Source organism: Perca flavescens, chromosome 2 (assembly GCF_004354835.1).
Source record: "Perca flavescens isolate YP-PL-M2 chromosome 2, PFLA_1.0, whole genome shotgun sequence".
Lineage (NCBI taxonomy): Eukaryota > Metazoa > Chordata > Actinopteri > Perciformes > Percidae > Perca > Perca flavescens.
The window spans coordinates 6,242,175-6,268,646 of NC_041332.1; the positions used below are offsets into that span (position 1 = coordinate 6,242,175).

The 26,472-nt window shown below is 40.9% G+C and overlaps 1 protein-coding gene across 1 annotated transcript; it reads right to left on the reverse strand.

The window, feature by feature from the left end:
• On the reverse strand, window positions 1–26,460 carry LOC114545368 (B-cell receptor CD22-like). Its single transcript, XM_028563644.1, has 7 exons — window positions 26,358–26,460; window positions 25,944–26,039; window positions 19,565–19,729; window positions 19,222–19,309; window positions 19,040–19,109; window positions 4,684–4,761; window positions 1–319 (listed from the first exon to the last, which is right to left on the reverse strand). Exons 1-7 carry the CDS (start codon window positions 26,458–26,460, stop codon window positions 287–289), a joined length of 633 nt encoding a protein of 210 aa, XP_028419445.1. The 3' UTR covers window positions 1–286.
• Window positions 26,461–26,472: the final 12 nt, after the last annotated feature.

The window sequence follows — 26,472 nt, forward strand, 5'->3', positions numbered from 1 at the left end:
CTACAGGAAAAAAATAAGCTTGCATATACATCAGTAAGTCACACAGCACCTGACCATCACATGATCTGAACAATAAATGATGTTTGAGGTCTCGACATGATTCAGATCAAGCTGCCATCACCACATTCTTCTAAACGTTCTGCTACATGCTGCTGCTGACTCCTATCTGCTGCTGCTACTGAAAATTGACAATAAAATCTTCTGGAGTTGAAGGTAAATGTATCCACTTCCCCCGCATCCTCCACAGCCTCGCTCTCCACCGGGATATTTCTCATATCTCATCTTCTCAGATGTTCCCATACACAGGACAAGAGTCTGACTGATGGGGAGAGATGACAAAATGAGGACCTCATTCAAGATAACTGCATATATTAAGAGTTTATCAGAAACGTTTTATTTTTATCATGTTTAAATGTAAATTATTTGCTGATTATAAGATTAATTAATTAAACATTACACCTTCTTCACCTTGTAGAGCATTTATGAGCAGAGTTATTATAACCGTGAGCTATATATAAAAATCTATATAAACAGTTATGAGAACATGAACACAGTATTAGGATGGATTCATATTACAGCAATTACATGAATCTATTTGTAAGGTATTAAGCAATATCAAACGAAAAAATTCAATTTGAATAAAAAGTGTAAAGACATAAGAGCAATAACATAAATATGTACAGATATTTAAAGCGCTATAACAAATGTATAACTAAACAAACACAGCATTCTTGTTTTTAGAGATGTGTTTCTGTGTGTGTGTGTGTGTGTGTGTGTGTGTGTGTGTGTGTGTGTGTGTGTGCGAGTTTGTGTGAGTTTGTGTGTGTTTCTGTGTGTGTGTGTGTGTGTGTGTGTGTGTGATTTAGAAAGCATCATTGCACAGAGACGGCACTGGTGAAAATTATTAATGACCGTCTAACTGCTGCTGACAAAGGACTTTCCTCTGTACTTACTAGATCTTAGTGCTGCATTCAACAATATTGACAATACCATCCTGTTACAGAGATTGGAACATTTAGTTGGCATTAAAGGAATCGCATTAAGCTAGTTTATGTCCTATTTCTCTGATCAATTCAACTTCAATTCAATTCAATTTATTTATAGAATCAATTCATAACAAGAGTTATCTCAAGACACTTTACAGATAGAGTAGGTCTAGACCACACTATAATTTACAAAGACCCAACAATTCCAGTAATTTCCCCAAGAGCAAGCATTCAGTGGCGAGGAAAAATTCCCTCTCAGGAAGAAACCTCGGACAGACCCAGGGTCTTGGTAGGAGGTGTCTGACGGTGCCGGTTGGGGGTGTGATGAACAGTGGCAATAATAGTCACAATAAAGATAATAGATCAGTGACTAGAGATAGTAGTTGTGGTAGTTCATGGCATAGCAGGGCACTGCAGGGTGTCACAGGACGTAGCAGGGTATAGCTAGTGATGGTTAAATGAAACTTCGCAAACCAGTGTCTTTACTTTCTGAGCTCACTAGATGGTGCTGTCTGTTCAACAAAGAGTTTGAAAACCCATTGAATTGCCATTCATTTAAACATTTTCTTTGAACAGAGAGCGCCATCTAGTGAGCTCAGAAAGTAAAGACACTGGTTTGCGAAGCTTCATTTGACCATCACTAGGTATAGCAGGGCGTCACAGGATGTAGCAGAGCACTGCAGGGCGTAGCAGGACATAGCAGGGTGTAGTAGGATGCAGCAGGACGTAGCAGGGCACTGGAGAGCGTAGCAGGTGTAACAGGGCATAACAGGGTGCGCAGCAGGACCATGACGACAGGCTGCAACCATGATCTAGGGGCCACCCTAATCCAAGGAAAAATGCTGGGTGAAAAGAAGACATATGGACTCTGGGGAATAAGCTCCACAGAGCTAGATTAGTAACAATCATTTCTGGAACATGGAAGCACACAGATGGAAAGAGAGAGGAGAGAGAAGCTCAGTGTGTCAAATGAAGTCCCCCGGCAGTCTAAAACTATAACAGCATAATTAAGTCCTCCGGCAGTCTAAAACTATAACAGCATAATTGAGAGAGACAGGGTAAGGAGAGGAGCCTGGTCGGCCTAGAAATCTCCCCTGCCGGATTGGGCTGTACTGGCCTGCCTCCCTCTACTTTGATTTTATCATTGATTATATGGTAGATGAGTCTAACGACTACGAAGAGAAGCAGAGAAGAGAAGGGGTGCCGTGTCTGAAGCTATACACCCTCCCCTGCCGGTCTAGGCGAACGCTGCAACTCCTCACTCCCTAACTATAAGCTTTATCAAAGAGAAGAGTTTTAAGTTTACTCTTAAATGTGGTGTCAGACTGGGAGCTGGTTCCACAGGAGAGGAGCCTGATAGCTAAAGGCTCTGGCTCCCATTCTACTTTTAGAGACTCTAGGAACCACAAGTAACTCTACATTCTGGGAGTGCAGTGCTCTAGTGGGGCAATAAAGTACTATGACCTCTTCAAGATATGATGGTGCTTGACCATTTTGAGCTTGGTAGGTCAGAAGAATGATTTTAAATTCAATCCTGGATTTTACAGGAAGCCAATGCAGAGCAGCTAATACAGGAGAAATATGATCTCTTTTCTTAGTTCTTGTCAGAACACGCGGTGCAGCATTCTGGATCAGCTGGAGAGTCTTAAGGGTTTTATTTGAACATCCTGATAGTAAGGAATTACAATAGTCCAGCCTGGAAGGAACGAATGCATGGACCAGTTTTTCAGCATCATTTTGTGATAGGATGCTCCTAATTTTGGCAATGTTACGAAAGAGGTATGTTTTAAGTGGGCGTTAAAGGATCAATCTCAATTTGTTAATGTTAACAATAAATCCTCCAAGTACGCTAAAGTTAGCCATGGCGTTCCACAAGGCTCAGTGCTTGGACCAATTCTATTCTCCTTATATATGCTTCCTCTAGGCAATATTATTAGGAAACACTCAATTAACTTTTACTGTCATGCCGGATGACACCCAATTATACCTATCAATCAAGCCAGACGAAACCAGTCAGTTAGCTAAACTTCAAGCATGCATTAAAGATATAAAATCCTGGATGACCTAAAATTTTCTGAAGTTATTGTGCTGGGCACCAAACACCTCCAAACACCTCCATTATCTAAAGATATAACTACCCTGGCCTCCAGCACTTCTGTCAGAAATCTAGAAGTTATTTTTGATCAGGATATATCCTTTAACTCCCATCTAAAACAAACCTCAAAACAGCCTTTTTTCATCTTCGTAACATTGCCAAAAATAGGAACGTCCTGTCTCAAAACGATGCTGAAAAACTAGTCCATGCATTCGTTACTTCAAGGCTGGACATCTGTAATTCCTTACTATTAGGTTGCCCAAATAAGTCCCTTAAGACTCTCCAGCTGATCCAGAATGCTGCACCGCGTGTTCTGACAAGAACTAAGAAAAGGGATCATATTTCTCCTGTATTAGCTTCTCTGCATTGGCTTTCTGCAAAATCCAGGATTTAATTTAAAATCCTTCTCCTTACCTACAAATCTGTAAATGGTCTAGCACCATCATATCTAGAAGAGCTTTTAGTACCTTATTGTCCCACTAGAGCACTACGCTCCCAGAATTTAGAGCTACTTAAGGTTCCCAGAGTCTCTAAAAGTAGACTGGGAGCCAGAGCCTTCAGCTATCAGGCTCCTCTCCTGTGGAACCAGCTCCCAGTCGGGGTTCGGGGAGCAGACACCGTTACCACATTTAAGAATAAACTGAAAACCCTCATCTTTGATTAAGCTTATACTGAGGGAGTGAGGAGTTGCAGCGTCCACCTAACCCGGCCCACCTGCTTCTCTTCATAGTCGTCAGACTCATCTACCATATAATCAATAATATAATAAAAGTAGAGGGAGGCAGGCCAGTATGCCCGATCCGGCAGGGGAGAGTTCTAGCCCGACCAGGCTCCTCTCCTTAACATGCCTCTCTTAGTTATGCTGTTATAGTTTTAGACTGCCGGGGGACTTCCTTCCTTCCTTTGACACACTGAGCTGCTCTCTCCTCTCTCTTTCCATTTGTTTCCATTTGTGTGCATCCTCGTCCCAGAAATGCTTGTTACTAACCTAGCTCTGGGGAGTTTACTCCCCGGAGTCCTTATGTTATTTTTTTTGCCATTTATATTTCCTTGGATTGGGATGGCACCAAGATCTTGGTTGCAGCTGGCGCCGTGGTCCTGCTGCACTCCCGGCTGCGCTCTGCAGAGCCCTGCAGTGTCCAGCTGCGTCCTGCTACGTCCAGCTATGCTCTGCTGTGCCACGCTACATCCTGTAACGCCCTGCAGTGCCCTGCTATGACATTAACTACTACGATTACCATGTGTAGTCACTGTTCCTTTAGCTTTATTGTGATTATTATTTCCACTGTTCATCACATCCCCAACCGGCACCGTCAGACACCGCCTACCAAGAGCCTGGGTCTGCCGAGGTTTCTTCCTATAAGAGAGTTTTTCCTCGCCACTGTCGCACTTTTGCACCAAATGCATGCTCCTGGGGGAATTACTATAATTGTTGGGGCTTTGTAAACGATAGAGTGTGGTCTAGACCTACTCTATATGTGAAGTTATGATTTGATACTATAAATAAAATTGAATTGAATTGAATTGTGTGTGTGTGTGTGTGTGTGTGTGTGTGTGTGTGTGTGTGTGTGTGTGTGTGTGTGTGAGTGCTGGACTTCATACCAGGTCTTCCTGCTCCTCTGGGTCTTCTGTCTTTGCTGCAGTGTGTGAGATGTTCTCATAGTCAGGACAAGAATCTAACTTATGGGGAGAGACGACAAAATGAGGACCTCATTCATGATAACTAAATATATTAAGCGTTTATCAGAAAAAAATGTTTCTATCATGTTCAAATGTAAATTATTTGCTGATAATTCACTTTACACCTTTTTCACCTTGTAGAGCATTTATGAGCCAAGTTATTGTAACCGTGATATATACAGTATATATATATATATATATATATATATATATATATATATATATATATATATATATATATATATATATATATATATAGCTCAATTCTATTCAATTCAAAGGGGCTTTGTTGGCATGAAAGGCGTCAAGAACAATGTTTCAAAATACAATTTGTCCAAATATTTAGACAGAACACAATAAACATTTGAACATGAACACAATATTAGGATGGATTCATATTTATTACATAAATCTATTTGAATAAAAAAGGTATTAAGCAATATCAAATGAACATTTTAAATTCTAATAAAAATTTAAAAACTTAGGAGAAATAATATAAATATGTACAGATATTTAAATCACTATAACAAATGTATAACTAAACAAACACAGCATTCTTTTTTTGGGATGTGTGTGTGTGTGCGCGAGTTTGTATGTGTATGTGCGTGTGTGTTTGTGTGTGTGTGTGTGTGTGTGTGTGTGTGTGTGTGTGTGTGTGTGTGTGTGTGCGTGTGTTTATGAGTGTGGGTATTTCTCTCTCTCTCGCTCACCTCTGTTTCTACAGGCTCATGTGGTTTAGTGGTGGAGCTCAGAGTTTTCTTCTTCCTGAATTGATTCCAACTACAACAACAAATAAAGAATGCAACATATAGAAATTCACAACGCAGAAACTAAAGGAAGCTAGAAGAAGAAAATAAAATAACGGTGACTGAAGTGATGGATTTGTGTTGTTTTACCTCGCCCACAGACTCAGGAGCAGCAGAGGAATCAGCATCAGGACCACCACAGTTGGCCAGATGATATGCATTATTGTTGTTGAATTCCCTGGAAATATAGATAAATATATGATACACCTCATTAGTAGGATCAGATTGATGAATCACTTTGTTGTCTGTTAATCAGTCAGTCAGTGTCATCCACCTCTGACATGATGGAGGTTCCTCCCTGAACACAGCTACACAAAAACAGTCTGGAAATGCACACATGGAATTAAATTTTCTGGGTTGCTACAACAGGTGTTTGTGCAGGTGAAAGTGGAGAATCTTACCTGCTCCAACAATCAGATATAAGGTGGAGTTCTGACGTCCTCTGTTGTTCTGGGCTTCACAGTAATAATTTCCACTGTGTTCAGCTCTGAAGTCAGTGATGGTGAAGATCTGCCCTGATGCTTTCGGTGAGTCTTCATTCTCCTTGTACCAGGTGTAGTTAGCTGCTGGGTTAGCATCACTGCTACAGTTCAGAGTCACTGAACTGCCCTCCACTATCTCAGCAGACACAGAGGGTAGCCTCGGAGCATCTGGAGGGAAAAACATTTGCGTTTTAATGAAATATGATATTTAAAATAAATATTTACATTTTCTATAGAAAAGGTTGGATACATCTCCATTTGACATAAAGTAAGACAGGTTAGTATAGCCTGTTACTCTGCTTGGCTGCCAACTTTTGAAATATTAACTCTTTTTTTTTTTTACAGCGTGTGTGTGATTAGTCTGCGATATGGGCGTTCTACAAGGCAGCATTCTTGAATCCTTAATTTTTCTTTTATACATCAATGATCTCCCTAAAGTGTGTAAACACTCAAAATGCTTACTGGACGCTGATGATACTGTGATTTTTCTCTCTGACTCAAATCCTGATGTCATAAATTCCAAATTATTATCTGATCTTCAGTTCTTACATGACTGGTTGAAAAAGAACCACTTAACCATTAATTTTTACTGTTCTTCATTGGTTAGTGGGCAGTGCATGACGGGTGTTTGAAAGCGTGCATAGTCAGACACACAACGAACACAAGCAAGTCAGTCAAAGAGAGAGAGAGAGGTATGGCTACAGATTTTCTACCCTGGTCAGAAAACACAGGGGAGAAACTTTGTTTCTCTCCCTATGACTAGAGTCGGTACTCACTCCAAAGCTAATCATCGTCACACTCTCACTTCTCCCTCGCTCTATCACCCCCCCCCCCACCCACACACACACACACACACACACACACACATGCCGGCTTGACCCACACACCAGCGCACAAGTATAAACATCAGGCCACTTACGTTATTTGCACTACAAAGTGTATATATTTGTTATTTATTTTTGGTATAGTGCTTAACAAGCATAATTTAATTTTGCTCAGTTGTGGCCTGTTGAGGTGTTTGTGTTATTTGTATCGATCCACTATTTAAACCTATCTACATACATGGCATCTGATTGGAGGCTAGTCTTACTTTGTCTCACAGCAACATTAAAATAGTTTAGATCTGTGTACATTGTTTCTGGTAATAATGTATTGTATTAAGTGTCCATTTCATTATAATATTCAGATTTATCATAAATAATTGAACATGCACATGTATTTTAAGTTCTGTTAAAGAGGGGTGGAGGTGGGGTCACATTAAACAGTTACTTTCTGAAGTAACTAGTTACTTACATAATTTGTAACTGAGTAACTAATTTAGTTACTTTTTGGAAGAAGTTACTAGTAACTGTAACTAATTACTTTTTAAAAGTAACTTGCACAACAGTGGTATTAAGATTAGATTGTATCTTTCCTTTTCTGTTTCTGAAACCTACCTACATGCAATTGTGTTTTCAACAATGTCCTACTGTCTTCCAATCTGTTCTCTTACCACTAAGGAAATTACTGAACCAATAGCACAACTATACAATCGAGCTCTCAAGATTCACAGTAATCTTCCAAAGTGGTCTCACCATTGCATTCCACTCAAAAGCTCTGACTTACCAGAACTACATAAACAGCCACGCTATTACATTTTCTTTTCAGTTTCAAAATAGCACTTCACCAACACTTGCTGCACTTTTCCTGACACACAATATGAGAACAGTAAGCGTCACTAGGTCAGTTTCACAGGCATTCATTCCAGTTCCTCCATACAAAAACAACTATGGTCAGAAATCCTTTTTTCATACATACACCAAAATTTGGAATGACATTCCCTATCACATCAGAACACTACCATCTATCTCATATTTCAAAAAGGCATATAAACTGTTCCTCTTGACAGTTACATTTGCACTCATTGATTGTTCATGTATTGTCCAAGTCTTGTTGGCACTGTGTGTATTGTTGTTTTTAGTTGTGTGTATCTGTCTCTAGCCCATGCTAATGTCCTGTACAAGTGTTTCTGTCTGCACGTGCCGTAATTGTGTTCTATGTTCTATGTTTCTGCAGACCAAGAACCTGCTGGAAACCAGTTTTTAAACCAAGTCAGGCCCATTTGAACTGTAACTTAATGTTACTTTTAATCCTTTCCTATATAATGAATGAAATGAAAAAAATATAATAAATTAAAGTTATGTGACTGCTGTTCTTTTAATTGATGCCAACAGCATCACTGCCACAGGTCAGAGTCACTGAACATCCCTTCGCTCTCTCAGCAGACACAGAGGGAAGCTTCGGAGCATCTGGAGGAAAAACATTTGCGTTTTAACGAAATATGAACATTTAAATTTTCTATAGAAAAGGTTGGATAAATCTCCATTTGACATATAGTAAGGTGGGTTAGTATAGCCTGTTACACTCCTTGGCCACCAACTTTTGAAATATGAAATATTTTTTTACAGTGTGTGTGAAAACATTAAAATTATAATAAATTATAGTTATGTGACATGCTGTTCTTTTAACTGATGCCAACAGCAACTAAAACTACCTATTTATCATCCACTGCTGGTCAGTGACCTACAGCTGTGAATGTGAAGAGCTGAAGAAAGCAGGTATGATCAGCAAAGTAAGCCTAAAAAAAAGCTGACAGTAATTAGCGGAATGTTACTTATTATATTAAAGCTGTTTCCTCACATTTCACATCAATAAAGATGGATTCAGATGTCCTTTTCCCCAGCTGGTTCTCAGCTGTACAGTAATACTCTCCAGAGTCAGAGGACAGGATGGAGCTGAAGACGAGCTGTGCCTTTCCATTGAGAGGTTTCCCATTCTTGTACCAGGTGTAGTTAGCTGCTGGGTTAGCATCACTGCTACAGGTCAGATTCACTCTACTGTTCTCTCTGATTTCCCCAGTGGGAGTCAGAGACAGGGGAACAACCTTTGGAGCATCTGGAGAAGATAACATGAAAATAAGTTAACTTTAATAAGAAAATGTGGGGAAGTGTGGTATATTTGTGTATGTATGTGTGTGTGTGTAACAAACTCACACACTGGAGGAGAGTGGTAATCTTCATATCCTGTAACAGCACAGGAATAGCTGTTGTTATCTTCAACAGAGACTCTGAGAGAAGAAGATGTTTCTCCATCCATTTTCTGTCCATTACTGAACCAGACATATGAAGGATTATCAGGTACATTACAGCTGCTGTGACACCTCAGCTCTCCCTGGGTCCATGATCTTGTCACCTGCACCTGGAGGTCTGCAAAGGTCAAAAGAGAGCAGAAATGTAATTTCAAACTAAACCATTAAAGTACATGCATGCAAACAGACACACAAAAGATTCACAGGAAAACAATTGGAAACAAATATTCCAATAAAATATTACCAGTAACAGACAAAGTGACTCCAGGTGAACCAGTAAAACCTCCAAGTGTATGGTTAGTTATGAACCTGAACTTGTACTCAGCCGAGTCTCTCTCTCTCAGGTCTGTGATTCTCAGAGTGCAGCTCTTCTCATCACAGTGATACTGTACCCGACCTGTGTAGTTTGAGTCCTTTTTCAGATCCACAGGTGCATTATTCTTCCCTTTAGTAAACCATAATCGTTCTCGAACTTCTATAGTTTGATGACTTGTTGTGGATGGGTATCTGTAGGTGCACGGTATGTCCACGGTTGATCTCTTTAAGGCACAGATCGGAGTGGAAGGGTAAGTTACTCCCCAGTCACTCTGGCCCTGTATCACTGCAACACAGAGCACAGCAGGAAGCACAATCAGACTCAGAACATGAAAGTAAGGACGGAATTTTATTGAGTTTCTCCAGTATGGAAACTTGGTAGATGACAAACACTTTGACCAAAGCTACTTGGCTCTAGAACGTCTCACTGCATGTTCATAAGACAAAGATGTCTTACATCAACATTTTGCGGAAATATTTCTTTCATATGGAATCTTATGTTATTAATAATTTAGTTTAAAATAAAAGTGCATAAACAGATCTGACGTTTTAATTAGGTTATATCTGCATTAAGTGAAGACAGTAAACACATGTGGAGAAGTGCAAAGACAAAGTGTTGCTTAGTGGTCAGCAATGCATTGAAGGTGTCAATCTTAATGCAGTTTTAAAGGAAATGAGAGGGGGGGATTGTCTGAAATGCTGTGTCTGAAACCTCACACCTTCTGCGAGAAACAAAATGATGGGGAAGTTTGGTTTGTATCTTTGAACTCTTAATAGATGTTACTTTATTCTCTTAAAAAAGGACATACATTTATAGTTTACCTTAAATGACACTAACAGTTCCAGTTATACAGTTAATTAAAAAGCGTATTAAATAAGTGTACTAAATGCCTTACAGTGTGTAAATGTATGATGTGTAAATGAATGATAAACAGTACCTGGCACAGAGAGAAGGAAGACAACAAATCGCCTCGCTGCTGCCGTTAAACTCATAGCTGCTCCTCTCATCTCTCTGTGTGACAACATGTCAGCAGATAAAATAATGTACACAGGAGGTATACAGTATCAATAAACTAATCAATAAACAGTTTCTACTTACAGTGAAGACGGACGTCGTCTTAAAAGATCCCTCTCTGTTGTCAGTGAGCAGAAGACTGATATCAGGCTGTTAAAGACTACATTTCCTTCCTCTTTTGATCATTAATATGCACAATGACCCACATGCCAGTACAACACAACAAACTTATGTTGTTTTACAAACTATTGTCTTAAAAAGGGAATAAGTCACACAGTCTTCAGGTGTAGTGAACAAACAGGAATGTATTTTACCTGTGAACCAGGAGGCAGTTTCACTGAACAGGATGAAGCACAGAGTATTAAACATAAGAAGGGGATGGAAAATGGCATGATTATGTTTTTTTTCTTCTCTGTTGTCTCTGAGGTCAGGTTTGCTTCTCTTTGCTGAGAAATGCCGAACACTGAGGTGTGACAAACTCACACGTCTGTTAGTGTTAACTAAACATGAACATGTTGAGTGTGTTTGTGTGCTTGTGTGTGTGTGTTTGTGTGTGTGTGTGTGTGTGTGTGTGTGTGTGTGTGTGTGTGTGTGTGTGTGTGTGTGTGTTTTTGTGTGTAGGGGATGGGATGGAGGTGGGGTGGGGTGGTGTTGTTTGTATGTTTTTTATTGTGCCCTGCCAGGGGACTGCAGATTTAAAAAGTCTGGTACAATGCATCAAATGGTAAAATTTATGTTTAAAATTGTACATGGTCCCTAACAAAAAAATAAATAAATAAAAACAAAGTAACATATTAACCTTTATTTATTCATTCACTCTTTGCCCTGATCACATTCACACAATTAAACATTTATACCTTGAATCTGCCCAGTACAACCACAGCCTGATCTGCTGGCCACTGAACAACTCCACTGGAGCAGTTGGGGATAATGGCCTTGCTCAAGGGCAGCACCCTGGTGGTAATGAGGGAGGGACAAGCGCTGCTCTTTCAATTTCACCACCCAGATTTTATCCTGCCGGTCTGGGGATTGAATCATAATATATGTGAGTTGTGTGTAGTCATGAGACTTGGTTACAACTCCAGGGAAGACACATTTGAACTCCCTGTTTAATGTATAGACCCGGATACACAAATGGTTAGCTTAAGCTTTGATTACATTTTAGTTCAGGAATGTGAAGTGTATGTTAAAACTGTTTTTTAATATCAAGCGGATAGGTGGAATGCAGGGGGGCGGCTCTTGGGTTAGTGTGTGTGTGAGAACTGAAGAAATCTACCCGGAAACAGGCGTGGAAATGACGTTGTCAAGGAAGAAGTTAAAAGATTAGGGATATGGTTAGATGGGGTTCACAATTTTGAGAGGGACTGAGTGGACCTGAACCCTGTATACGGTTTGTCTGTGGTCAGAGAAACTTAGGATCTTTTTTGTATACCCACACGTGTATTATAACTTAAATGCTGGACTTCAGTAAACTTGCTTAACTAAACTCTTCATCTCAGATTGATCCTTGTGTCCTGGTAAACTTAAGTCCGATGTAAGAAAGTGCTGGAATAAATAAATTAGAGTCAGATTTGACAGGCCTTAGGGCCTTATTTTAGACAGAATTCTCTTCAGCCTTTAAAGCAGACAGTGGAGGGAGCACTCAGAGTGATGGAGCTTGAATGGGCCACACTTCAGTTTCCCCACTAGAGGACAGTGAAACATCACAGATACTGAATCAGGACCCTGAAACAACATTTTACCATCCATCACTGATTGTTCATAATTAGAGTGTTGCAGAAGGTATCCCTTATAGACTTTTATTTGAAAAAGGCTTTACCATTTAGTGAACCTTGACCTACTCTGCTTTGATGAATGACCCCAAAGAATAAAAAAAAAACTGTCTGTTCATCTTTATATCAGCAACATCCAAAATCAAAATAAACTTAAACACTGTGTCTCATTTCATACTCATAGGGACACAAAGTAAGCATGTGAAAAATAAGACAAAGCAAAATAAACTTTATTTGTCTTGATAGCTTGTTAATGAAATGCTATTCCAAAATGTTGCACACTAATGTTTCACAGAGTTGTCCAACAGCTCCTTCACTTGTTGTAGAAGCTGTTTATTGGAATCAGACAGGAACACTTGGAAAATGTAACATGTAGCAAAGTGTCCTCCTACTAGTCTTATCTTTGATTTCAATGTGTGAAAATCTAAACTGTACATGGAGTAATATGTGATGCATTCAGTTCACTGTCTCCGTTATGAACAAACTCTATTGGCTCTGTCAGCCAGGACAGGTACAAACCCAGAGACTGCTCAGGAGTTTTCAAAAGTTATTTATTACGTAGCATTTCAAAAATACAACTTTAAACGATAATTTCTGTAATATAACTTGCTCTACAGGAAACAATAAGCTTGCATATACATCAGTAAGTCACACAGCACCTGACCATCAGATGATCTAAACAATAAATCATGTTTGATGTCTCGACATGATTCAGATCAAGCTGCCAACACCAAATTATTCTAAATGGCTGGTCCTGGCCCACCACAAGACCTGCTTACCCCCCTCACTGGACCCCTTCCAATTTGCCTACCTTCAGAACAGGAGCACAGAGGATGCCATCTCTACAGCAATTCACTCTGCCCTGTCCCACCTTGACAATAGCAACACCTATGTGAGAATGGTGTTCATTGACTTTAGTTCAGCATTCAACATCATCATCCCCTCCAAACTGATCACCAAACTCAGTGAACTAGGCATCAATACCTCCCTCTGTAACTGGATTCTGGACTTTCTAACCAACAGACCTCAGTCTGTTAGGTTAGATAATCACACCTCCTCAACCATCACCCTGAACACCGGCATACCACAGGGATGTGTGCCGAGCCCTCTCCTTTTCTCCCTTTTCACCTACGACTGCACACCTGTACATGGCTCTAACACCATTGTCAAGTTTGCAGACGACACTACGGTGATTGGTCTCATCAGCAACAACGATGAGACGGCCTACAGGGAGGAGGTCCACCACCTATCATCGTGGTGCACTGACAACAACCTGGCTCTCAACACCGAGAATACCAAAGAGCTCATTGTGGACTTCAGGAAGCCTAAAGCTAGCACACACACACCCATTCTCATCAACGGGACTGGGCTGTCACCCTACTGAACTCTTGCTCTGCATCTCGGTGACAATTAACCTACTTAACCCCCCCCCACACACACACACACACACACACGGACAATTTGCATGCACTACCCTATCCCACCCATACTGTTCTATTTATTTATTTACAAATGTACATACTGTGATTACACCTATACATAGCCAGATTCTACTGCTCTTCATACTATTCATCCTGGAAATACACTTTTTCTTACTACTCTTATAATGTTACCACAATGTACATAGCTGTACTATACTGTACATATCTGTCTATATGGTTCATACAGAATATACATATTTTATCCATATATTTTTTTCTTATTATATATTCTGCTAATACACTGCATATATCTATATTATTCTTACTATTATTATAATGTCACTGCTACTACATAGCACATATCTGTACATGTTGTTCATACATTGTTCATATTACATAGCCATATTTATTCTGCTCTTATAACACTGCAATATATTTCTTGTCCTGCCTATGCACCACCTGTCTATACTTTGTATATCACATTGCTATTTTTGCACTTCTGCTTAGACGCAAACTGCATTTTGTTGTCTTTGTACTTGTACTTTGCCAATGACAATAAAGTTGAATCTAATCTAATCTAATCTACATGCTGCTGTTGACTCCTACCTGCTGCTGCTACTGAAAACTGACTGAATAAAATCTTCTGGAGTTGAAGGTAAATGTATCCACATCCCCCGCACCCTCCACAGCCTCGCTCTCCATAGGGATATTTCAGTGTCATACTGCGTTGTTTCCATCAGGTGAGTCCCGCCTCTGGTTCAACTGCATCTGCAGAAAATCACATAAAACTGGTGTAAAGTTACGGATGGAACTGTGACTGGAAATCTGAAGTGGGCCTGTTTTATTTGATGCAGGAGGCTCTAACCTGGCTGGACTTCATACCAGGTCTTCCTGCTCCTCTGGGTCTTCTTAATGTGCTGTAGTGTATGAGATGTTCTCATACACAGGACAAGAGTCTAACTGATGGGGAGAGACGACAAAATGTTTAAATGTAAATTATTTGCTGATAATTCACTTCACACCTTCACCTTGTAGAGCATTTATGAGCCAAGTTATTATAACTGTGATATATATATATATATATATATATATATATATATATATATATATACCACAGTTATAATTTGTTGGGATGAAAAGTGTCAAGAACAGTGTTGCCAAAGTATCAAAATACAATTTGTCCAAATATTCAGACAGAAATTCCGACTGGCTAGCTCTGCGCCAGACTATTCATAGTGCAGCCTCAGAAGCGCTCGGCCAATAAAGGAAACATCACCAGGACTGGTTTGACTGCAACTTACCTGAGATACAGTTATTCCTAAAAACCAAGCATGAGGCCCACAAAGCTCTCCTGTCCTGCCCTGGATCTCCCACCCTTAAAATCACCTTCACTGCTGCAAGAACAGAAACCCAGCGAGCCCTCTGGACTATGGAGGATAACAGGTGGGTACAAAAGGCCCGAGAAATCCAGAACATGGCAGACTGCAATAACACTCAAGGCTTCTACGATGCTATAAAAGCATTGTACGGCCCCAGGAAGCAGGCGATTGCCCCGGTCCGATCAGCTGACGGGTCCATGCTCTTCAAGGACCACCACGAGATTCTTGCCCGTTGGGCAAATCATTTTGAGAGTCTCTTCAACCACACAGACCCTGTCGACCCACATATTCTGAATAATCTACCAGACCTGCCACCAACCATGCACTTGGACACCCCACTACTTTACTCAGAATTCCAGCAAGATATTGCTGTGATGAAGGACAACAAAAGCACCCAATGGAATCCCTGCAGAGGTTTTCAAACACGGAGGATACATCCTCACGCATTGCCTGCACCTCCTGATCCAAAACATCCAAAGGACTGCAAGGATGCTAACATTGTGGTCATTTACAAACAGAAAGGAGACAGAGCAGTCTGCGTCAACAGCCGTGGGATATCTCTCCTCTCCGTCGCAGGGAAAGTCCTGGCCAAGATCATGCTCAGCAGACTGGTTGAGCACATCTCAGAAGCTGTGCTTCCAGAAACACAGTGTGGCTTCCCGGAAGACCAGATCCACGACAGACATGGTTTTTATCTTGAGGCAGCTGCTGGAGAAGAGCCGAGAACATCACAAAGACCTTTACGTAGCCTTCATCGACCTCAGCAAAGCTTTTGACTCCATCAACCATGAGCTGCTCTGGAAACACCTCTCCAAACTTGGGGTACCACCCAAGATTCTCAGCATCCTACAGCAGTTGCATGACGGGATGCAAGCCAGAGTGCTCACAGGAGAACTCAAGTCAGAGTTTTTCGAGGTAAACATTGGGGTGAAGCAAGGATGTGTCTTAGCTCTAGTGCTCTTTAACATTCTCCTCTCTGCCATCACCTGCCTCTTCCACCGTGTCATGGGACATGAAGACGGTGTCCATGTGGAATACTGACTTGACGGAAGCCTTTTCAACATCCGTCAGCTCCAGGCCCATACAAAGACAAAGACCCGCCAAATCTATGAGCTTCAGTATGCTGATGACTGTGCCGTCTTAGCTCACAACCCGGATTCTATGCAGCGCACCCTTAAAACAATATCAATTCTGTACCAATCCTTTGGCCTACAGGTCAACATTAAAAAAACCGAGGTCCTTGTCTCATTTCACCACCTCCGCCCCCACACCCCCCAGTTTTCACATAAATAGTGTTCCACTTAAGACAGTGGACCACTTCACCTACCTCGGCTCCACTTTGTCCTCATGCTGATACCTTGACACAGAAATACACACCCGGATAAATAAAGCTTCATCATGTTTTGGACGCCTACGCAGCAGGGTTTTACCGTAACCTGAAGATCAGTACTAAGGTCGCTGTTTACAACGCGGTATGGGGCAGAGTCTTGGACCCCATACCACAAGCATTTCATCAACCCAGAGGCCTTCCATATCCGCTGCCTACAGAAGATCCTCAGTTTGCCTTGGGAAGGTTGAATCCCCCATCCAGACATCCTCAGCAACACTGACTCAATCTGTATGGTAGCAGCTGTGGCCAAAAAACATCTGCGCTGGATAGGGCACACCATCGCCTGCCCTGTCAAGTCCTCTACAGTCAATTAATGGGCGCCAAGCGCTTCGCTGGTGGGCAAAAACAGCGCTTTAAGGACTACACCAGGGACCTCATAAAGCGAGCAAACATCCCCCTCATGCAGCTTGAATCTCTGGCACTCGACAGATCAGCTGGGCAGGTCACCTGTGCCACTGCAGTCTCTCAAATACACCAAACCAACCAAGACCGACGATCCGAGAGGCGCATCAAGAGACACCAGCGGGCGGCAGGTACCCCCCTGGCATCTGGTTTCCCCTGCTCCATCTGAGGGATCGGACTCAACGCCCACAACAAGTGGCACCAGCGGCAAGGTCGCTGAACCAATCCACCCCCATCCCTGGAGCAAGCGTCATCATTGAACACAATGGACAGCTAAGAGAGAGAGTGTGTGTGTGTGTGTTCTTGTTTAACTATATTTGTGGGGTCCAAAGACCGGGAGTCCAATATACTTGTGGGGTCCTGACAGCTTTGTGGGGCCAAAATGCTGGACCCCACAACTTTAAAGGGCTGTTTGAGGGTTAAGACTTGGTTTTAGGATTAGGGATAGAATTAGGTTATGGTTAGGGTGAGGGTAAGGGTTAAGGTTAGGCATTTAGTTGTGATGGTTAAGGTTAGGGTAAGGGTTAAGGATAGGCATTTAGTTGTGATGGTTAAGGTCAGGGTAAGGGGCTAGGAATGCATTATGTCAATGACGGTCCCCACAAAGATAGTGCCACAAACCTGTGTGTGTGTGTGTGTGTGTGTGTGTGTGTGTGTGTGTGTGTGTGTGTGTGTGTGTGTGTGTGTGTGTGTGTGTGTGTGTGTGTGTGTGTGTGTGTGTGTGTGCGTGTGTGAGTGTGAGTGCTGGACTTCATACCAGGTCTTCCTGCTCCTCTGGGTCTTCTTTCTGTGCTGCAGTGTGTGAGATGTTCTCATACACAGGACAAGAGTCTGACTGATGGGGAGAGATGACTAAATGAGGACCTCATTCATGATAACCAAATATATTAAGAGTTTTATCAGAATTTTTCTTTTTTATCATGTTTAAATGTAAATAATTTGCTGATAATTCACCTTACACCTTTTTCACCTTGTAGAGCATTTATGAGCTAAGTTATTATAACAGTGATATTTACAGTAATTCTATTCAATTCAAAGGGGCTTTGTTGGCATGAATAGCGTCAAGAACAATGTTGCCAAAGTATCAAAATACAATTTGTCCAAATATTCAGACAGAATACAAATAAACGGTTATATGAACATGAACACAATATTAGGATGGATTCATATGAATTACATGAATCTATTTGTATAAAAAAGGTATTAAGCAACATCAAACGGAACAATTAAATTCTAATAAAAATTTTAAGACAGGAGAAATAATATAAATATGTACAGATATTTAAAGCTCTATAACAAATGAATAACTAAACAAACACAGCATTCCTTTTTAGGGAAGTTTTTGTGTGTGTGTGTGTGTGTGTGTGTGTGTGTGTGTGTGTGTGTGTGTGTGTGTGTGTGTGTGTGTGTGTGTGTGTGTGTGTGTGTAATCGTGTTTGTGTGTGTGTATGATTGTGAATGCTGGACTTCATACCAGGTCTTCCTGCTCCTCTGGGTCTACTGTCTTTGCTGAAGTGTCTGAGATGTTCCCATACACAGGACAAGAGTCTAACTGATGGGGAGAGACGACAAAATGAGGACCTCATTCATGATAACCAAATATATTAAGAGTTTTATCAGAAACTTTTTTTTTATCATGTTTAAATGTAAATTATTTGCTGATAATTCACTTTACACTTTCTTCACCTTGTAGAGCATTCATTAGCAGAGTTATTATAAAAGTGATATATATAATTCGAAGGGGCTTTGTTGGCATGAAGTGTCAAGAACAATGTTGCCAAAGTATCAAAATACAATTTGTCCAAATATTCAGACAGAACACAATAAACAGTTATATGAACATGAACACAATATTAGGATGGATTCATATTAATTACCTACATCTATTTGTATAAAAAGGTATTAAGCAACATCAAAGAAAAAAAATTTAATTCTAATAAAAATGCAAAGACATAGGAGAAATAATATAAATATGTACAGATATTTAAATCACTATAACAAATGAATAACTAAACAAACAGCATTCTTTTTTTAGGGATGTGTTTTTGTGTGTGTGGTGTGTGGTGTGTGTGGTGTGTGGTGTGTGGTGTGTGTGTGCGCGCATGTGTGTATGTGTGTGTGTGAGTGTGGGTATGTCTCTCTCTCTCTCTCTCTCTCTCTGTCGCTCACCTCTAGCTCTACAGGCTCATGTGGTTTAGTGGTGGAGCTCAGAGTTTTCTTCTTCCTGAATTGAGTCCAACTACAACAACAATTAAAAAATGCAACATAATGAAATTCACAACACAAAAACTAAAGGAAGCTAGAAGAAGAAAATAAAAAAACGGTGACTGAACTGATGGATGTTGTTTTACCTCGCCCACAGACCCAGGAGCAGCAGAGGAATCAGTATCAGGACCACCACAGTTGGCCAGATGATATGCATTATTGTTGTTGAATTCCCTGGAAATATAGATAAATGCATGATACACCTCATTAGTAGGATCAGATTGATGAATCACTTTGCTGTCTGTTAATCAGTCAGTCAGTGTCATCCACCTCTGACATGATGGAGGTTCCTCCCTGAACACAGCTACACAAAAACAGTCTGGAAATGCACACATGGAATTTAATTTTCTGGGTTGCTACATATTAACATGGGAATCAGGTCTGGTGCAGTTAACAGATGTTTGTGCAGGTGAAAGTGGAGAAACTTACCTGCTCCAACAATCAGATGTAAGGTGGAGTTCTGACGTCCTCTGCTGTTCTGGGCTTCACAGTAATAATTCCCACTGTGTTCAGGTCTAACATCAGTGATGTTGAAGATCTGTCCTGATGCTTTTGGTGAGTCTTCATTCTCCTTGTACCAGGTGTAGTTAGCTGCTGGGTTAGCATCGCTGCTACAGTTCAGAGTCACTGAACTGCCCTCCATGATTTCACCAGAGGGACTCACTGACACAGAGGTAATCTTTGGACCATCTAGAAGTGAAAACATCCGTTTTAATAAAATATGAACATTTAAAGTTTCGATACAACAGGCTGGATAACTGATAATTATTAGAAATACACATAAGACATACAGTACAGTAAGGTGGGTTAGTGGAGCCCGTTTCTCTTATCATCCGTCAAATTTTGAAAATAATAAATTTTTTATAGCTGTGATGTCCATCTCCGCCTATTGAATCCTGAACCTGGGAGCCAAATCATAATCTCACAACAGCAGTGGGCAGAATATGGAGGAACATCAGGTAATGGTCTAGTGGCTTAGACCTCAGCCTCTCAGTGGCTTTATTACTACAATCTCATTCTTAATGTTACATTTCAGCTTACGTTCATTTTAATGTGTAATGTGCAATATGCCGTAAATTTACCTAGAGAAAATGTTGGACACTTTTATTGACACAGAGTAAACACACTGTGAATGAGTTATTCTCATGTCCTTTAAGAACCTATTTTCTGACCAGATTGCAGGCTTCAGCTGAAATGTGAACTCTTTACAGATTCATTTTGCAAGGAAGATTTTGGATTCGCCAGCTACAGGTCAGATTGACTGAACCCTCTCCACTATCTCACCAGAGGGAAGCTTTGAAAGAGATGTATTAAAGGTCCTTTGACATTCTGCTTTTTGGATGCTTTTATACAGGCCTTAGTGGTCCCCTAATACTGTATCTGAAGTCTCTTTTATACAGGCCTTAGTGGTCCCCTAATACTGTATCTGAAGTCTCTTTTATATAGGCCTTAGTGGTCCCCTAATACTTTATCTGAAGTCTCTTTTATATAGACCTTAGTGGTTCCCTAATACTGTATCTGAAGTCTCTTTTATATAGACCTTAGTGGTCCCCTAATACTGTATCTGAAGTCTCTTTTATACAGGCATTAGTGGTCCCCTAATACTGAATCTGAAGTCTCTTTTATATAGACCTTAGTGGTCCCCTAATACTGTATCTGAAGTCTCTTTTATATAGACCTTAGTGGTCCCCTAATACTGTATCTGAAGTCTCTTTTATATAGACCTTAGTGGTCCCCTAATACTGTATCTGAAGTCTCTTTTATATAGACCTTAGTGGTTCCCTAATACTGTATCTGAAGTCTCTTTTATATAGACCTTAGTGGTCCCCTAATACTGTATCTGAAGTCTCTTTTATACAGGCCTTAGTGGTCCCCTAATACTGAATCTGAAGTCTCTTTTATATAGACCTTAGTGGTCCCCTAATACTGTATCTGAAGTCTCTTTTATATAGACCTTAGTGGTCCCCTAATACTGTATCTGAAGTCTCTTTTATATAGACCTTAGTGGTCCCCTAATACTGTATCTGAAGTCTCTTTTATATAGACCTTAGTCATCCCCTAATACTGTATCTTTAGTCTCTATCCCTAAATTCAGCCTTGGTGCAGAATTACAGCCACATGAGCCAGTCCCACAATGAGCTTTACTTAGGATGTGCCATTTCTGTGTCTGTAGGCAGAGCAGAATACCCAGGGCTCGGTTAATACCTATCACCATTTCTAGCCACTGGGGGACCATAGGCAGGCTGTGGGAACTCACATTAATGTTAAAAAAAAAGTCATAAAGTGAAATGTTCATGCCATGGAACCTTTAAAATAAATTCACTTTAAAATATCAAACTCAGAAAATAATTAATTGCCAAGTAAGTAGTACTTACAAGGAATTTGACTTGGTTTTTGGTGTATACATGAACACGTTAAACATTAAAACAAACAATGAATACAGAAGTATAACTATGAATATGATAACAAAACATGGGTTTGTGACTGGATGATGAATATTTTGACAGCCCTAAACCACAGGGTTAATCCTGCTGCCAACCAAGACTATGGGCCCTATGTTGCACTCAGCGCAATTGCCTTTGTACACCGACGCATGTATCATTCCTATTTTGCACCCGACGCACAGCGGACTTTTCCCTCCACAGACGCACGTCGGTAAATTAGGGAATGTATTTGCGCTGCAGGGGGCAGTTCAGCGAAAAGAGGAGGCGTGTTTCGGCGCAAACGTTATTTGGTGCGATTTTGCAGTTTCAGAAAACAATTCCGCCACTGACCAGGAAAAACCTGGTCTAAAGTCAGTAGCGCATTATTCAGATGCTATTTTAGGGGCGCATGCTTGGCCATAATGTAGCGCGTGCACAACACGCATACACTTCTCTCATCTACACAGACGCAGCAGTTCCCATTTTTGCAAACCATACATAATTACAAAGAAAAATATTACTGAAAATGCACTTCAGGTGTTTGTATAGGTCAGGAGGCACTTTACAGTACAGTCCTCAAAACATTGCAGCATTCTTTGTGGCTTGTTGTGTTTTACACAACATTTCCATGAATCATGGATGTTTTGATGACATAAATGAGGAAATATTAGAGGACTTAAGGACATGTGATGTTGAACTACGGTGGGATTGGACACTCCGGCAGGATCTGGTCCGGGAGTGACATAATACGCGATGTGCTCCTGGTGGAGCGGGTGGACAGAGATGGAGTGGGGGGAGGAGGAAGGGGCAGGTGCAGCAATCCTCTCCAGACTTGAGGAGATGCGCCCGAGAGGCCACAGCAACATCGCCACCCGGCCAAGACGGGCATTTATTACTTTGCCGAATCCCAGACAGCTCCCGCTGGCGTGCGCCAGGCAAATCCGCCATTATAATAGCAATCCGCCATGGAACAAGCGCGCCTGCTCTTAAAGGGAATGACAGCTGACGCTCTGATTGGTTATTTTCACATTACGTCGAAACCAGACCTAGCTACTTCAGACCAACCCATTTTAGACCAACCCGAGATCCGCCCACAAAGCTACTTCCGTTTTGTGTTTCATACTTGCGTTTCAGATCGTTAAAATAGGGCCCTAAGGCTGTGTCTCAAACCCCCTACTTGCACACTTCAAACACTTAGTTTTAAGTATACTGTGTAGATAACGCAAAAAGTCAGTGCACTGAAAGTACCCGGATGACCCCCTAAAAACGGTCAAAAAGTTCAGTGTGGAACAATGGACCCTACGCGCTACTCAATGGGCGCCATCTTGACTACAAAGCAGAAGGGAGCCCTTGACCAGCAGCTGATTGGACGAACGCGTCACGCCGGTCTGGCTGCTCGAGAATTTCAAACCGACTGTCATGGCGGCTCGGACGGAATACGATCTTGTATTTTATGAAAATAGTTCACTGAAACGTGTTTCTGAAAACATTTTAAGTGAGAAATAGGCCATAACGTTGCTGAATCTGTCTTCATTTCAGATCGACAAAGGTCAGTTTTAAAAGATTTTTTTAAGATTTTGAGAGGCGGCGAGCTGAGCCAGCTGCTCCTCATTTGCATACAGGAAAGCGGGCTGGAAAATCGCGTTCACATGTGTTGCGTTCGTCACGTTCATCCCGCTCGTCATTTCCGGTAAGTGTTTTAACGTAAGTGTTCATTTTAGGACAATACTAACCATCGAAAGTGGGCACTACAGCAGGAAGTGGTCAGTGCACATTGGCAGTGTACTGACGGAAGTATGCGGAATGAGACGCAGCCTATAACTACGGTAACAGCAGACATGGTCAGCAAAGCAAGCCTTATAGGGCAGTCATCAGCTGAATGTGGCTTTTTAAATTTGGGCGTTTCACTCACATTTCACATCAATAGAGATAGATCTAGATGTCCTCCTCCCCAGCTCATTCTCAGCTGTACAGTAATACTCTCCAGAGTCAGAGGACTGGATGGAGCGGAAGATAAGCGTTGTATTTTCACTGAGAGGTTGAAGTTCTGGATTTCCATTCTTCTTGTACCAGGTGTAGTTAGCTGCTGGATAAGCATTACTGTGACAGGTCACAGTCACTGAACTGCCCTCCTCAATTTCACCAGAGGGACTCACTGACGTAGAGGGAAGCTTTGGAGCATCTGGAGGAGAAAACATAGGTAGGCAATAAGTGGTCATTAGTTCTAATTAGTCATTAGACCAAGCTCAATCTTTTAAGATTGAACATTAGTCTGGGGAGTCTGCTCTGTATTATTTCTGCACAAGAGGCATAATCAACGGGCATAGTTCAAATGACTCTGTACGCAATTGGCTAGTCCTTCAACCAATCAGACCAATGATCCGGGTGACATACTTTGCAGCGCGAGGCAGAGCAAAAGCCGGTCGGTAGTAAAAAACAAAAAAAGCCGGTTGGTAGTAAGGCAAACACATCCTTCTTTTGTAGGAATTGTTCCAGGGGCAAGTTTCTGTTCCGTTTTCAGAGAAAACTTGCCTTTGAAATCTTTTAAAACATCAGCGACAGCAGCATCAACAGATTCATCACTTTTTAAGCTATTTTCATTAGGACCAAAGTGGTGGACTGACATTCTATACACTGTGTTATTTTGAAGGTTTGACACTTGGTTTGAGAAGCAGTGGACTAAAGAGATGTGATTTTATATAATTTGCTCTCTTTTTCCTTAACCAGACTGGAGTTGCTGCAACATGTTTGTGTGTGTTGTATGTGGGGAAGCAATGAGTATATTGCATTTGAATGTGTTAAAAAATGAAATATCCTAAAAATATGTTTGAAACTCATTGCCTTTTGAACAACATCTGTAAGAAATATGTATTGGCATAACTTAACTGAAATTAAAATGTTTACCGTTATTTAAATAAAGTGGTTTCACTCACATTTCACTTTAATAGAAATGGGTTTGGATGTTTTAGGCCCCAGGCTGTTCCTAGCTCTACATGTATATTGTCCAGAGTGAGAGGACTGAATGGACGTGAGGACCAGCTGTTGTTCTTCAATGGGAGGTCTGAGCTTTACATTCTCCTTGAACCAGGTATAAGTAGCTGCTGGGTTAGCATCACTGCTACAGGTCAGAGTCACTGAACTGCCCTCCACTATCTCAGCAGAAGGACTCACTGACACAGAGGGAAGCTTTGGAGCATCTGTGGGACAAAATGTGTAAAGACACTTTAAATAACAAAATATATATTGCTTTACGGAAAATCATTTGTATCATGAACAATGTAGAGCAGACGAGTGAGTACATACTGACATTTGGTTGCTACTGTGTGTTATATTTAGATCACTAAATGCAGATTACTGTTAACCATACAGAGAAGCAACACCTCACACCGTCTGCTAACTAACAGAATGATGTGGCAAAGTTTGGTTCCTATTTGTGAACTCTTAATAGACAGACAGATTAACTGTTACATGACTGAATCCTTCAGATGAATCGCTAACATCTCCAGTTATACAGGTAATAAAAACTGCACTACCACTGTACAATGATACACACCAATTAAATCTTCTGGAAAAAAAATATTAAAATGATGACAAATCATAGAGTAATTACTAAAAACGACATTTTCCTCATCCACTGCTGTTCAGTGACCTACAGCTGTCAATGTGAAGCAGACTGAGCCGAAAAAAAAGCAGGAATGATCAGCAAAGTACGCCTAAAAATTCATACAGTCACTAGCTGAATATTGCTTTTAAAATGGAGATGTTTTACTCACATTTCACATCAATAGAGATGGATCTAGATGTCCTCCTGCCCAACTTGTTCTCAGCTGTACAGTAATACTGTCCAGAGTCAGAGGACTGGATGGAGCTGAAGACAAGCGGTGTATTTTTATTGAGAGGTTTCCCATCCTTGTACCAGGTATAAGTAGCTGCTGGGTTAGCATCACTGCTACAGGTCAGAGTCACTCTCCTGTTCTCTCTGATTTCCCCAGTGGGAGTCAGAGAGAGGGTAACAACCTTTGGAGCATCTGGAGAAGATAATATGAAAACAAATTAACTGTAATCATAAATTGTGGTGTAATAGTGTGTGTGTGTGTGTGTGTGTGTGTGTGTGTGTGTGTGTGTGTGTGTGTGTGTGTGTGTGTGTGTGTGTGAGTGTGTGTTGTATGTGTGTGTATGTCAATCAATTTGCTGTTATTAAATGAGCCCGTTTCACTCACATTTCACATCAATAAATTTGTATTGAGACGTCTTCGTCCCCAGCTTGTTCTCAGCTGCACAGTAATACTGTCCAGAGTCAGAGGACTGGATGGAGCTGAAGACGAGCTGTGGTCCTTCACTGAGAGGTTTGTCTTCATTCTCCTTGTACCAGGTGTAGTTAGCTCCTGGGTTAGCATCACTGCTACAGGTCAGAGTCACTGAACTGCCCTCCACTATCTCAGCAGAGGGACTCACTGACACAGAGGGAAGCTTTGGACCATCTGGAGGAGAAAATGTATAAAGAAACAATTCATTAAAAACAATAAAAAGTCACTATACAGAAAATAATTTATATCATGAATAATGTACATGTTGAAATCATGTTCTTGTTAATACAAAAGTTAAATGAGTGACTGAATATAAGCTAAAATATTACACATAATGTCTTGAGTTTCTCACATTAAAATATATAGTTTTCTAAGTTTGCTCTTTTATTAGTGACACTGGAGTAAACTCAAGTTCAAGTTCATTTATTTATATAGCACCTTTTAAACAGCCGCTAGACAGACCAAAGGGCTTTACAGAGCAAGCATACTCACACACTGGAGGAGAGTGGTAATCTTCATATCCTGTAACAGCACAGGAATAGCTGTTGTTATCTTCAACAGAGACTCTGAGAGAAGAAGATGTTTCTCCATCCATTTTCTGTCCATT